Consider the following 16414-nt stretch of genomic DNA (forward strand, 5'->3'; position numbering starts at 1 on the left):
TCTCTCTCTCTCTCTCTCCTCAACCCTTCTCTCATTCACTCTTACTTGTTTGGTGCACCAAAATTCTTACTGCCTTAATTTACGCCATTCATTTTGAAAATTGAATACATGCTTGTACAACACACATACAGCACGTTAAAGTCATGGTTGCATGCATGAGTGTAAGTCAATATGCACTTTATGCAAAGTATTAAGTGCGCGCATATACACAATGCTGGATTTGGCACACTTGATATAACCGAGAAAAAGAAAGAAAAAAAGATGATGACACACACACACACAAACAGAGCATAAAGAGAGAGGATGAGAGTTAACGAAAGAGTGTGTATGAACCATTATTTATTTTTCGTGTGACAACTAAATACAGAAATGAGCTAAAGCTTTTAGTATTATTCGATTAATTTAATATAGAAGCATCGTCTTCAGTGCGCTATTTTGGGTTCGTTTCCTGCCACCATTCACAACGGAATTCCTTAAAATGCGCCAAAATATTCCACACCGCTGTACATTTACTATTCAAGAGGTGTGCAACAATCAACATTCGGCGCATACTACAATATATGTATGTGATTGCACACAATGTTCGTTCTCCGAGAGATGAATGCGATTTTTGGGTGAGGTAGTACATTTTATGGGTGGCTTAATTTTTTTTTCTGTGTACTCAGCATTACACGATTCTGATGTGTAATTGTAAGCATACACAGAGATTGTGTGGAGAGCGCGCGCGTCTATTTTCCAAAATTCGTTTGGCATAGGGGTGCAACAATTCACATTAAATCTGATTAGACTGAGAAAGCGAGAAATTTTCTCCAAGTACCGATTTTATCTTCTTACCTTCGGATTATTTCATTTGCAATTCAATATTGATGCACTACAAACTTGCTACATAGAATATTCTCTCGTTCATAGTATCATAGAGATTTTGATACATGCGAGGTATGCAACTTCGTGAGCAAACGAAAAAAAAAATGAAATTGGTAAGAATTTGGTAGTTTTTCTTTTGAGTTTTTGCATACATTTTGCGGAGGAATTACACTTCAATTATGTTGCTACAGCAACACATTGTAAAGTGTTTACGGAATGTACGTTTTCATACAACAGCGAATAAATACATGTAAAAATTCTTAATTATGTAGGTTTGCGATTTGAAATGATTAATTCTCAAGTGTTCCTTCTTGTTGTAATATAATGATAGCTTAATAGGATATCATTTACATTCTTTCGACGAAGCAAATTTTCACCGTTTAATTGAACGGAGTAAGTCAATTGGAGGTAATAAATTGAGCTTAAATCCGAATCAAATTAAAGAAGGTGAAAATCGAGACAAGGTAGAGATAAATGACGGCCTAAGAAGAAAACAATAACATACAGAATATTCTGCAAAAAGACGAATACAAATTTATGTGAGCAAAAACCAAAAATGGAATAAATCTAAGGGTAAATCCGAAAATAATGATGCATTTTTTTGAATTTAACAAATCAATCAAATAATTTTGAAAGGTTAAGGTGTTTTGTTTTCTTACCTGGAAGTGAATTAGCGTTTGAGTAGCTTATCGTTGTGAGTACAACGAGTATGGTAAGTAGGTAGTTATTGAGTGTTGTGGCGAATGATCGCGATCGGCTTAATGCCTTACACCACCATAACGACCAATGGTCCGAACACAATCCCATGCCTCTGTTCCCATAGTCAAAGCTAACGTATCGTTCTCATTATAGTGTCGTCACCTGCAAACAGACAGATACAAAGAAAAAATGATTCAAAAATTAGTTGGGGTGAATTAAATGAGTATAAATTATGTGCATAAATATATTGTGTGAAATAATGTAACAGTCAGACATTTCTCGAGGTGTGTATGTGTCTATGTTAAGTGTTAATGATTATTTATTTGATGGCATGAATTCACGTCATGCACTAAAATTGCAATTCACAATGTCTGTCTCTCTTTCTCATGCTCTCTCCGTGTGTGTGTGTGTCTTTTATTACATAACTGCATGAGATTTTATATCATTTCACCACACATGGTGCATATGTTGATAAACTGAATTGCATTCAGTGAAACGTCTAATTGCCTGTCACATAAATACTTTAAGAATTATTTATATTTCATTTACAATTTATTCTTTATTTTTGCCATCTTCTGGAGCTACGTTTTGTCTGTGTTTCCCTTTTCAATTTTTCTTCCAAGTAAGATTGCTTATTTCATTTTGCTTTCAAGTTTTTGTCGAGGAATTTCGCGCCGCGAAGTTTGTTCCATCCATCTGGCGATGTGAAAACTTTCCGTATTCTTTTGAAAAATTCAGCATCGTGAAAATCTTTATTTCATGCCGAGTAATCATTTTTATGCTGAGATTTGTAGAACAAAAAAAAAAATATTTTTTTCAACGTGAAATTGCATCGTTGATGCAGGGGTCGAAAATCATCGATAGCCAACACCCAAAGACGATGGATTCCACATTCTTATACTTTTTTTCTTCTTATTTTTCACACTCATTCTTCGCATGTGTATTCAACGAGAAAACAATTTCATAACCGGAATCCGTTTAATGTGCTCGCGCGAAGAGCGACTAGCATTGAGACCATTCTTTGCCTCCGACTCATTTCATATTTTGTTCGCCTTCTGTCTACTCTCCACATTCAAGTCATTGTTCCATATTGAAACGGCACTCTCTTATTTTTCTTCCGCTTATTTTATAACTAAAAATTCTTGGCATGCAATCGATAAATAACAAAAGAGCTATTTAATACATTTTGGACTCAATCCAGATACTGTGCACTACTTTCCCGTTTAGTTTGCCTGCCATCTTCTTTCCTGCTGATGTATTTTTCTACTACTTTTTCATTCGCTCTTTCTCTCTTACCCTTTCTCCCCCCTTTTTCGCTGAGTTCGTGGCAATATTTTTTTGGGCATTTTCACAATAATTCAAGACGAAAATTTACACACCGAATGATAAAAACCAGGCAAACGACAGTAACAAAAAAAAATACGCAAGCAAAGTGAAATGAAATGAGTAACAACTTTTTCATCACTTTAATGCAGTTCGTTGGCGCGAAAATTGCTGCTGTCACACAAGCAGACAGTCTTATACATATGTAGCAAGAGCGAACGAACGAAAGTGTACCGCATTCCTTTTGTCGTTCGGCTTGAAAAACGAAATATAATTTATTAATTTTTAGTCTTATTGAAAAGTATTTTTCTTTTCTCTATTTCCCTCATTTTTTTTATTATTTAATTTTCTGTACCCGACGAGAACTACTCTGTCAATTTTCTCAATGATAAAATAATAAGTGAAACAATGGATCCATCAATTCTTTCTTACTTAACTGTTTTTATCAATTGAATTTCCACCAAAATGAACAAAAGAATTCTTAAAGAATAAAAGGTTCCAGTTGTTGAAAACGACCGAACAAAAAAGCCGAAATAATAAAGAAATTGTTCATTCAAGTGAATATATCTGTCGTTCGTAAATATTCGAAGTGCAGACGCAGGGAAAAAGTCGTAACACGACACTGAATCACATTCGCGTTTTCGATTTAATGCTGCGGGTATAAAAATTGCGATTTATTCCTCGTTCTCATTTTTCGCTCACGTTTAACACGCAAAATAATAATTACGTTTTATTTATTATTGTTATTATATGTCCATTTGCGCCCCATAAATGAAAGTAATGATTCATGGCCGCAAAAATTCAAATGCTGCATCGAATCTCGTTGCATATTTATTCGCTGGTCATAGCTTTGATTTTCATTTGACTACTACCGTACATATCGTTTGCCTGCGCCAAAATGAAAAATGCATTTTATGATTGTTCGAATGGCATTCATTTGCATTCAACGAGTAAACATATCAAAACCACATTTGTTCAAACTGAGGGAGTGGGGGTTAGCGGAAGTGAGGAAGAGCGAGAGAAAAAAAAAGAAAGAAAATGAAAATGTTATATTTTCCATTGTGTTTGAAGCCAAAATACGATAATCGTAATGGTTCTTTTATTATGATTTAAAAGGGAAATTATTTCAAAGTAAGAGAGCAGCTCGTTACATGCCTTGATTTTGTCGTTTGGGTGGCCGCACACCAAATGAGAAAATGGCTGATCGATCGAGTGCATTCGAAAAGATGCAACAAAGACGTAAACTTCATTTACTTCACACAAATTTCGAAATTTGAGTCAAAAGGCTAAACGACAACATAAATCCCTTCTATATACATTATAAGGTGTGGTTTTCATGTTCACTTCGCTAAGCACGGAAAACTAAAGAAATGAATTTCTATACTTTAAAATGATTTACAGCACAGAATGAGTATGTCGACATTAAATAATTAAATAAATGGTAACAAATCCGAAGCAACCAACGCAACACGAACACATTTTATTGTTTTGTTTTGGCATGAAATTGCAACATAGTTGCATTTTCAAAATCTGGATAAATCATGTTACTTTTATTAATCCCAGTAAAATGCTCCAGACTTTAGCTACGCGTTGATTTATCTTTGTATCTTTTACTCTGTGTGTATTTGTGTTTCTTTTACCTCTCTCTCTATTTCTAGCAGTCCCACTTATTCTCTCTATAACTTGCATTCAACGCATTCCACGCAAAAACAAAGACTGAAATCTGTTTCACTGACTCGATGGTCTATTGTTTCAAAATTAAATTTTGAATGAGAAATGTCGAGCAACATTTCAACATTGAAATTTAATATTCCGTGGAGTGAACCCTTGAAATCTTCAAATAAATTTAAACAAATTATCGAAACATTTGACCCTTCAGTGGAATTCCTCTGGAGCACATTGTGCTCTCTAGCCTCACTCCCCATCTATTTCTCTTTTTCTCCGTTTTGCTCTCAAACCAAAGGAAATGGTCACATTCCAAAAAAGTGAATTACTTTTTCGGCAGCTGAATGCCAACTGCACGAAATTAAAAGCGTTCTGAGTCAATGGCGAATTAAACTTATTTTTCAATGTGAGTGACTGAATGTGTTGATGTGTTGGTTTTAAAAATTACAAAAATATCTCAATTGAAAAGCGACACGGTGCGGTGCCTACGGCAAAATATTTACGAAATTTTTCTTGGAGAATTTTGTTACTTTGTTTACGAAAAACGCAATTTCCATAAAAGCGACAAATGGTAATAAACGACATAATGTTCGACGTCATTGAAATTAAATGTCCAGAGCACATAGAATAAGCACGTCGCAAGCGAATATTTTTCTGTGATTTCGTTCGGTTAAAATGGTGAGAAAGTGGCTTGTGGTGGAGTAGGACGACTGAAAACTGACGGAAATCACGACATTTCGCTTTTGCAGAAATGAAAAAGTAACAATAACAACAACAAAAAACTAAATGACTAGTCTACTTTAGGTCATGCCCATCGTAGCGCATTTGATTATTTGCCAGTCGAACATTAAACGATAAGTGTTTTTCACTTCTCTTTCAACATACTACAAAACAAACATAAAACATCACACGCAACACTCTCTTTTTCACCCATCGAGTTAAGTGTGTATATTGCACATTTTAGCGATGGCATTTAGCATCGTCGGCTCTCAAATATGAGTAAACTAAATTGTACATAAAATGACATTTTATTGCTTAGTATCCGAAACATTTCTTTTGCGCAAGCGAAAAAAAAACGGCAGATTTTTACTTGCCGAGTTTCACTTATTCGCGTGAAATGTTCAAATACAAACACTTCGAGATTGTAATTTTGTCGTACGTTTTTAGTGATTTTCCATTCCAAGTTTTTACTTCGATGTGCACATTTATCATCATCGTTGTCGCTTTAACAAGTTTGACTGACTGTCGGTCGGATTGATTCCATTACTTTTTGTGATAGTGGTTGCTTTCATTTCTGCTTTTTGCTTTCTACCCCCTCTCTCTCTCATTCCATTTTTCCTTTTTCGACAAGCAAGGGTCACTTTGTTCGGGTCATTATGTACATATATCATTATAACGTATAAAGCTCAACGCGATTGGTATGGGTCGACAATGCGGGAGTAAGTCAAGAGTACATACACGCGCCCAACACACAACACGCTCATTTAGAACTAGAAATAGCTCCAGGAGGAATAGAATACGTAAAATAATCTGCGTAATGCGAAATACACCAAAAAGTACACATCAAACTTAAGAGCCGAACAGCGCAAAATTATAAATACATTTTGACTTTGTCAAAATGTTTTTCGGTTACTTTGAGTTTCGATCCGCAATGGATTGATGTAACATCACAACAGAAAGCAATAGCATTTGATTTGTTGTAAATGAACACAAAATATGCGTACAACACGCCCAATTAGCATACCAACTCCTTTGCTTACGAAAACAAATTTTGATATCTTTGTTTTTCTTATATGTTTCTTATTTTTCTTTTCTGCACTTACTCACAAAGTATATCAACATTGATTTCGAAGAATTTCCATCAATTCTCAGCAATTTTCCGCATTTAACGAATCGAAAAAAGAGACGAAATTTAATTGATCCACCAACATTAACCTTCATAATATGCCGAGTATTGAGTGTTTTGTATGCCGTAGGCACGACTATCCTTCATAGATTGAACTTTTTACTAGACTTCGCAATTTTCCATCTTCTTCATCATCATATTCTTCTATCCCATGCTTTTTTTTCGTTTGTGCTCTTAGTGGAATGGTGCGTGTGTATCCAAACGACAAACAATCGATGGAGCTAAAAAAGCCATTTATTCTTCGCTTTGATTAATGCCACTGCCATTGCCACCATTACTCTGTTATTGTCGGGCTTAGAAATATGTCTAAATACACATTCACGCACCACCAGCATCCGAAAAAAAAAACAACAACACACAAATATATATATACAAACACACAAAGCGAGAGAACAAGGGAAAGAGAGTTCGTTTATCGTATATCGCGGGCAATAAATTATGCTGTGTAGCTGGTTTTTGTTTGGGCCGATTTTCGTCATCTCTCGCATCACACAAATTTCATTTCTTGACATTTTCTGCTTTTGATTAAAAGCGAAATGCTTCGAATACCTTTTCTTTGGCGCCCCGTAACGAACTCACTCTCACTCTCTATCTCAGTCTTTATGCTTGCTTGTGTATATGTTTTCTTCTATCACTTTCCACAACTCTCCTCTGTCTTACATATGCCAAAAAGAACAAGTATTTTGCGTGTGTTCCATGGCTTTTGTCTTTGATCTCAGATTGAGCGGAAAACAAATTTGTTCGTTCTTCGGTACATATACAACTAAAACCCAAAAGCTACCGCAAAATTTAATACCAACAGTTCATTTTCATTTTCCGATTCTCATAAATGGCATTTTGCAAAATCCATTTTGTATCGGTGTGTCTTTTGTTTGATTTTTGCTACCATTGAAATACAAACATGTGTGTGGTTTTCGCTCGCTTGATTCACAAAACCCGAATCATGAATACTGGTGCGTAAGCATTTTTACGGCGGTGACAGTTTTTTTTCTTGCTCCTCCCGCTCCCATTTCAATGTTTTGACACGACTAATACATAGTCTTTTCAAATCACAGAATAGCAGCTTAATACCAAAATCGAAGATCTAAGCAATAAGTTTATGGGATCAATAGACATGGATCACAGCTTGAAAATAATCATATTTTTCATTGAGCAAGAGAGCGAGAGAAAGAGAGAAAAAGAGAAAAGAAATGTGCTAGAATATGTATATTATTTGTGTTGGTTAAGCTTTTATTTTCATGCGGTGGCCGCACCCTGTCTTATTCCAGCAAAATTAATTCCGATGGGGTCTAAACAAATGGAAAATATCATTATAACGAGAGAAAAATCGTTGGTGTTTGAAATCTACAAAGTAAGAAAAATAAGCACATATTAGATGATGCACGATGGAAAAAAATTAGCTCCGTTTATCACCACCGCAAAGGCAGTTGTTTCTCGATCGAAATGTATCGTATTGCATGATGGTTTTGCTATTTCGTCAATTTTCTATTTGTGCTATTTTACCTCAATATCGTTAGCATTGCCACTCACAGCACACATCTTTTTGATTGTAATGGTATTTGCGATTCTTTTGTGTATTTTAGCAGGGCAAGCGTTTCGCATCGTTAACATCAAAATCGGCATCATCAATTTGAATTTCGGTTGGTTCCCTTTGACCCGATTCGATTGTCTTTTCTCTCACGACCATGCACGGAACGAACCACATAAAAAAAGCGATTTGAAAATCTGTATTGGGCTTATTATATCTCTTAAGCCTCAATTTTTTAACTAAGCATTTATCTATGAGTGTAATATCTCAAGGTGAAAATGTACAAGAGAGATTGTAACGCAATTCACAAGGAGAAGTGTTTAATTAAAGCATTACAATTTCGGTGTATTTCGAATTAAATTCGGTGAACACACAATGCGTTAAAAGGAAGCGCATAATGGAAGAATAACTGACAAAAAATAAATAAATTATGAATGTGCCATCGTGTGAGAATGATGTGAATGGAGAAGATGAAGACGAAGACAAAGACAAAAAAAAAACACACGGAGCATGTGTTCTAAATGGATGTTTTGTGTCTGCTGAATAGAGAGATAAATATGCGTGCCATATAACGCAAAAGCGTTTGTCTCTTTATAAAGACTCTCATATCCACTTTATTCGTCGTTGTTGTTTTTTTTTTTTTGTTTTCAAGAGATAGGGAATGAGAGAACGACGCAGGTAAATTCATTACATTTATTACGGCAGCCAACATTAAATCAAATTCGAGCATTTCATTCACATTTAGCGAGCGCTCGCGATCATGTATGAGTTGTGCAGAGATGAATTGTAAGTGAAGGTGAATGCAAGAACATTGATGTGTGGTTGCTGTTTTTTTCTCATCTTCTTCATTCGGCTGCTGATGCTTTCTCTTTCTCTCTCTGTGTGTGTGAGCACATATCCTTGATGTCAGCTTTTATTACAGAAATGCTAACACAAATATGTGAGTGCCACGAAGCAAAGCATCGAAGTTACTTTCGAAGAGAGGTTTTTCATATCGCACAAAAACGGAATATGGCAGTTGATGGTGTGTGCACATAATAACAATATAAAAAGATAATAATAACGATGATGATATAATAATAAACATAATTCCGAAGACACGATATAAATACAGACGGTTCGAATGAACGAATGGTAGTAGGCAAAATGAGCGAGGCGCATAGCAAGAGCAAAGGACATGTACGCATACCAAAAGAGGGAATGGAGAAAGAGAAGAAGAAAAAAGTTTGCACACACAAAAGAAATGAAAAATGGAAAACGAATGCTAACACCAGCTCAAAATCATACAACATACATATACGACAACGATGATTCTGGTATGTGAAGTAGAACAAGAAAGAAAACATTGAAAAAGCTTAACACTGAAATGCGTTACACATTTTCTCTGTGCTTTTGTAAAACACACAAGACATTGGCATGGATACGTAAAGTGTATAGTCATGTATTGTGTGTATGGCCGCAGAGATTATCAGAGAAAGAGAGAGAGGGGGAAAAGGTATTCGGTGGTATCTTGCATTAGAACCATTTACCTCATGGATAAACCATTCGTTCTATATCTGATCAAGTATTCGCGCTTAAAACGTACGCACTCGCGCGCATTTCACATTCACACACACACATACGAGCCCTTTACGTTCGATGCTCAGATGGGCCAAGAAAAAATTTTTGGACCTTCGAAAAATATACACTACTGAATACTCGAACATTTATTGCTTCGAAAAATCATTGATGTGCCAAAAGTAAAGGTATGCATCATTTATCTCAACGCTAGCGGTATATGTGTTTGTGTGAAACTTCATGTTGTGCCCCGAAGATGATACACTCTTACGATGCCAAAAAGGTGTATAAATGAACTAGAAAACCAAAGCGTCTGGCAAAAGTTATACGTGCCAGCCAATGATGGTTTTCGAAATATATTCAAAGCGCACATACATAAAAAAGCGAGATATATACATAGAGAGAATAATGTGTTATGGCCATTCCGTGAGCTATGCCAATGTAAGTGAATTGAAGTATTTTAAGAAATGACTATATATAAGATACATAGTGAAATCGAAAAATGCGCTCACGCACAGATAGATTGCCAAACGAGAGAACGAATAGCATTGGAAATGGTTCAACAGCAACAGAATTAGTATCATTCAAGTGAGAATACATGCATTATATTATACGCTTGATTCATATTACCTCAGTTCAAAATATAAAGGACCTATAAGGGAATTGCAAACGAAATAAAATGATGTGAATTGTACACGCGTAATTCCCTGCGTATTGCCTAAAACATTTGCCGTTTGAATTTCTTGTCAAATATTTCCTTTAAATAACGCCACTTGATGTCTGTTACTAATCACTCGAGAGCTACACAGAGATATAGTGGGAGAGAGAGAGAATGCGATCAAATTAAATATCAGGCACATTCAGAACCAAATTAAGCTGCCCAGATGAAATGCGCGTACCAAATCTTCATCACCGATATCGAACCAAAAATGAAGAGGAGATGATGACAACGACAACGACGACGCTGATGATGGAGATGAAGAAAAAGAAATCGCGAAATGTGTATGTGTCTAAGTGTTATGGTTTTTCACCTTTTCAACGCGCGATATTTTGGCAATTCACAAATCGAACGCCTTTTGTTACACATCTATTCGGCTGGCGGTGCAATTGTTGTTGTTAATGTTGTTTCGACAACAACGACACCGACGAATAATAATTTTTCTTTGTCGTTGCCTCTGCTTTGCCATTGCCAGCATTTTCGTCGATTTGTCATTGTTTTGCTCTCTCCCTTCTGCTCTCTGTTTGTCTTATTTTGAATTTTAGATTTATTCGTCTGTATATTTGTTGGTTTTGCATAGGGCGAATCATCGAATCGTTTGTCTTGATGTGTACACTTCAATGGCATATCTTGAAATGTCGATAACGATTACCATTGACTTGATTTCACTTTGGCATAAATGCGAAAGTGGATGGAATCAAGGATAGAAAATTAAGTGGAAAAGTAGAACAACGCTGAAGAGAACGATGGGGAAATATAAAAAAAAAACATGCCAAATTGCTGCCCATATTGCATTACTCGTCTTGTTCGCATTATTATTGCTATTATCAGTGGTGAAGTGTTCGTTTTGTTGTGAAACAGGTCTTGCTGCTCCGTTTGAAATTATTTAAAGCAACAACAACAAAAAATCAATCGAAATATTTTCACGAATTGGATTGGAAAAATACTGCATACAACAAAATATAACGGTAACACTCGTGGCAAAGACGAACACAGTGACGACAAAGACGACGAATGTATTTGCTAACGGTGGCCAGGACTATAAAGAAGTTTGATGAAAACGTGTTATAACCGAAAGAAAATGAACAATGAAAATGGTAGGCACATACACACTGAAAAAAACCGTCTGAGTTTTATTCAAGATGCTGTCCGAGTACCAATTTTTATTCAACAAGATCTCACGTTGTTGTTTTTTTCTCTCACTTTTTCATTTGCGATACGAATAAAACGGATACGTTTACACAACAAATTTTCGGTATATCTCTGGGCTAAGTCTGCGTTCATCGGTTGTAATGGTGTAAATGTAGATAGACAAAGTTGGTTTACTTCATCTAAATCTTTAACAATGTAAGAAGACGAATTGAAGTTGAAAAAGGAGAAGCACAAAAAGAAATTGGTGCTCGGACTCGGTTTCAATCGTCAAGAAATTTTTGGACTGAAATGACGACGACGTCGACGGCGACCGAATGATATGAAGAGAGTGAGAGCGGGTGTGGTTTTTTTTATTGCTTGATTACAATTTCCATTTCAAAAATTTGACGAAATATATACTATAATGACGTTGTATTGTTTGGTGAACCACTGTTGTTTGCGGTAAATTCAAGTGCAGGAATATTTTTGTGGCCGAACTGTGAGAGAATTCATCCAACCATCAAATTACCACCTTTATTTGAATATCTTTGAATTTTGATATCAGTAAACGTAAGGTCATTCTTGAGCGTTGAACAAGACAGTCAAGAGTCATTTCTTTTATCGTAAAATTCACAATTTTTTGCTTTAAACTTGTTGTTGTTCCATTTTATTCCTACTGAATTGCTTAACTACACCCATCGTCTGAACTACAAACCTACTGATCGACTTTTTGAACCTATTGGCTATGTAACACATATCGAAGAAAAATGATAATAATATTTTTGCATTTATGAATGGTGATACCTTGTTTATTTTATTCTATACGTCTCACGACTGAATGGATATTTGAAATTTGATATTTGACTTACGATGATGTGTAATGCTCGCGACAGGCTGCGTGTGACTGAAAAGCAGTGAAGTGGCTAATGATGATGATGTGAGGGATAAATATTCTCAGTGTCTATCTTTCTCCCTTTCGTTTTACTATAACCCAAACTATACAATATATGACGATGATTTCGTTTTTTTATATATTCATTCGTTCGTTCGTTCGCTATAAACACGCAAACCAAATCACCACTGTCAAATCAACATCGCTTACGGTTAAGCCTTTCCAACTCGGTAAATGTATTACCGTATAAGTTCTCTATCTCTATTTCATCACACAGACACCGCAGACTAGTGAATTTCATACACAACTGCACTTTTAACACGGTTTAATTTTGCTACGTTGCTCGTCCTTTTACACCTTTTTTCAAATCAAACCTTTAGTGTCTATTTTCTTCTCTTTCACACAATAAATGTTAATCTTGTTTTCGAAGCAGAGTACAGGCCAATTGAACGCCTTGAATTATGCATTTACAGACATTGAGATGCACTAATTTATTGTTGAGATTTGTGTTGGAAAGTTTTATTTTTGGTTTTGTTTTTAATTTTGGGTAGTTACTTTTCTTCGTTTATTCTCGTTATTGCAAATTTTTTTCTATTTAAACTACAAATATATGTTTAGATCATGTTTTCGATGTCTGGTTTTCGATTGGATAGGCAAACATTTTCTAATTCGATTTTACAAATTCGAGCACATAACTGATTTTTATTTTCATTCGTTTTATTTAGATTTAAAAAAGCGTCTTTTTATTTTAAATTTAAAAATAAATACAAGATTTGCTCATATCATTCAGTATATTGAAACATAAAACTCTTTTTTATGAAGAAAAACTCAGGAACAAATTAACAATGGCAAAAAAAGTGGTTTTCATTAACCAAAAACAAACGAAAAAAAAAATCCACAACTAAAATAAGAAACAATGAGTAAAAATCACGAGATAAATTTCGATGGCTCGAAAATATGGGTGGAACGCATCTATATACACGCACACACACGTTTATATAATATAGCAAAACTCTAGACTATAACTGTAAAGAGTATATGTACAACACACAGAGAAGGGACCAACAAAACAAAACCGTGTTATCCGAACACCAAATATTATCAAACTGACTGAATCTGGTGTGGTGTGTATTGCGTACAGCTGCTGCTAAAGCATTTCACCGTTGAATCAGGCAGTGAGAAAATTTCTCTCTCGCGCGCGCTCTCTCTCACTGTCATTTGTTCTTCCTTGCTCTGTCTATCGCATTGCCATTCCATTGAATGGACCAATTTTTTCTCTATCCAACCGACACTCGCTCGTTTCTCTCAATTCGCCCGATATTCTCTCGATTTGAGTCGCACACATGTGCAATGCAAAAGCATGCACGTTCATTGCTTCAAAAGCGCCCTGATATTTTCCCAATATTCGTTTTTTTATTTTAACCCACACACTCACAACATCCATATACTCCGAAAGTTCTGAATTTGAATAACAAAAATGTTCAGTTTCGCGCACTCACGTGCATTTTCACAGTGTGATTGTACGATGCTCCATCATTCGTACACAGTTCACATGTGTATGTATGTTCTATCCAGTTGAAGTTTGTGCTGGAAGCTGAGTATTAGATTATAGTCACTCTCTTTCACACGTTCTTTTCTCTCTCCCTCGTTCGACGATGCTGAATTGTTAGATATCAGTGGTCCATGTGTATAGGCAAAAGGCACACAATACACGACGCATAATGACGTCGCCCAAAAAATTCAATGTTGGATAGGCACGAGTCTGCGCTCAACATACATTCGCTATTCTCTCGCACATACAAATTCGCTTGCTTTTTTAGCGCTGTCACTTTGACGATGTCAACATTACCATTGAATAATACACACATCAACAGCATACAGTATTGCATCTGTGTGTGTATATTCCTACATACATTAAAGCGAGATTTGAGAGCAAGAGACTCAAAGCAGGGATGCTTACTTGCCATGATGTATGTGTTGGTGAGTACAAGCGAAAAGCGTTGTGCAGATATAAAAGCCGTTAAAAAAACTTTCCCCATACATTTGGTCGCCGCCAATATTAAGCTCGTTCAATCGAAGAAGGATCGAGTGGTGCGTTTTGCCAACCATAGTGTTGCAGCTGTATGTGCGCTAATGCTCTATGCTTAGATGTTTCACTTTTGCCATCCTGATACTCCTTCTGATTTAAAGTAATGTTGCTTAGAATTTGTACGATTAAACGTAACAAATCGAAACTCGCACACACATCACTCGGCTCCGTTCTTATTGAACGAAGATGATTTTTTCCTCATTTTTTGATGACGAACATAGCACAATAGTTGTACAGAAAGCACTTTATTTCTCTAAACTTTTTTCAGAGCAACTGAATAATCGTAATTTTGCTATATAGTAAACATGAGTCGTAGCAACTTTTCTAAGCCAAATGTTGCTTTTTCATTCATTAGTTATTGATGGAATTTTAAGGTTCTTTGCATCTAATAATGATATTTTCGTACACAAAGTTATAATCGATTGTGAAAATAAATTTTCAATAGAGGACACACATTCACAGCGTGTTATTATCGTCGACAAATTATTTGCTCGTCAATTTAAATTCCATTGGATTCAAAACACATTGAAAGCAGGTGCTGCTACTTTGAAAAAGACCTTTTGCTCAATTTCTAATTGCATATTTTTCCTGTCTGAAACTCGAGATATGTTTATTGATCTCGTAAAAACGATTATATGCACAAAGACAACTAAACTGGCTGTGAATACACAATCGATATCGTTCGAAACAAAAATGCAATAAACGAGCTATTGCACAAACCATTTATTTTTCCGAAAATGTTGCATGTTTTCGTTTAACGGTTAATAGTCAAGGTATAAACATATATTCGATTTGAGCATTGCAATCACGTTTTACACGGTTAGGGGCATATGAAGCAGCCGCAGCTCATTTTCTGTTGGCTGCTATCGAAAATTTATAAATACGAACGATATAAATAATTAATTATGTTCGTTGAAAATTTATGTCGTAAATAAAGAGAAAACGAAACTTTTACTGTATGTAAAACACACCATGAAAATGGTTAAAATATGGGCGAAAACTATTTTCAAGTCATATTAGAATTGTTTTTGTATTTCATTTATGTGGTTGGTGCACATGAAACGAAAACAACAATGGTAATAAACGCCAATTGAATGGCATTCGCTTGCTTTATGGAGCAAGGTTGTTGCAAACTTATATTATTGCTTTCTCACTCTTTCACGAATAGGTCGCACATGTTGCAACCTTTTCAAACAGTCATCGAATGCACCATTGTGGTGCTGGTGGCCGGAAAAGACATGGAGACTGCGGCAGGCGCGACACATGGCCGACACACATTTTTCCGTTATTTGGTTGAAATTATTTTCGATATTTTTCATATGACAAAGCATGTGACAGGGTCACGTAAACGAACCTCACCGTCAATAAACATGCGATCGAAATGTGATGATGAATCGTTTATAAATAATTTGGCCATCACCCAATTTTATTTCATTTCTTCGTTCGTTTAGTTTTCTTTAGATTCTTTCTTTCTTTCTTTTTTCAAATCGTTTTAACCTCCGCACAAAAGAGAGTAACGTTCGTTTGGCCTTTTTATTCAACTCGGATGCAATTTCAATTTTTAACGATTCAAATTTTCCAAACGAATGTTTTTTATAGCTTTTAACGTGTACGACGTTTTTCTCCATTTTCTTTCGTTTGCATTGCTGCCCCAAACTATTTGAATTGGCTGGCGCTGATTTTTTTCTTCTTCTTCTTCTTTTATAAATACAAATATTTCATTCTTTTGGCATGAACGTAGTAAAACGGAACTTAAAACCCCCGAATATTATTCAGTGGAAGACATAAAGAGGGACGTAGGGAGAGAGTTTGGTGAATGTGTATGGAAAAATTAGCCTGCAATAATTTCCCGAGTGAAGCATACCAAGTCTTCATAATTTACATGAAACTGCATAAATTGGAGATAATTTATGACTTTAACTGTTTGGAATGCTGTGAAATTCTTTGCCCATCTTCTTATTCCATTCTCGGTTTTGCACACTTTCTCACCCCAATTGGCATTCTTGTCTCATTCCATTGCTCTATCTCATACTCCTTTTGTG

The 16414-nt window shown here is 35.6% G+C and overlaps 1 protein-coding gene across 8 annotated transcripts in view; it reads right to left on the minus strand.

Annotated features, from left to right (window-relative positions):
• LOC116340463 (protein turtle) overlaps positions 1–16414 on the minus strand; it is a 189356-nt gene that overhangs the window by 52753 nt on the left and 120189 nt on the right. For 7 of the 8 annotated variants that reach the window (XR_004201093.1, XR_004201092.1, XM_031766963.1 and 4 more), the window contains exon 2: positions 1524–1725. Coding sequence is in view for 6 of the 8 variants with exons in the window: in XM_031766963.1 (XP_031622823.1) it covers positions 1524–1671 (148 nt within the window). In the remaining 2 variants the exon portion in view is untranslated. Of the gene's footprint in view, positions 1–1523; positions 1726–12260; positions 13375–16414 lie in introns of those variants that run through there. The other variant, XM_031766962.1, reaches the window with a different exon arrangement.

The sequence above is a fragment of the Contarinia nasturtii genome, unplaced genomic scaffold, assembly GCF_009176525.2.
Source record: "Contarinia nasturtii isolate CC-2019 unplaced genomic scaffold, AAFC_CNas_1.1 Cnas_scaffold_695, whole genome shotgun sequence".
Taxonomy (NCBI): domain Eukaryota; kingdom Metazoa; phylum Arthropoda; class Insecta; order Diptera; family Cecidomyiidae; genus Contarinia; species Contarinia nasturtii.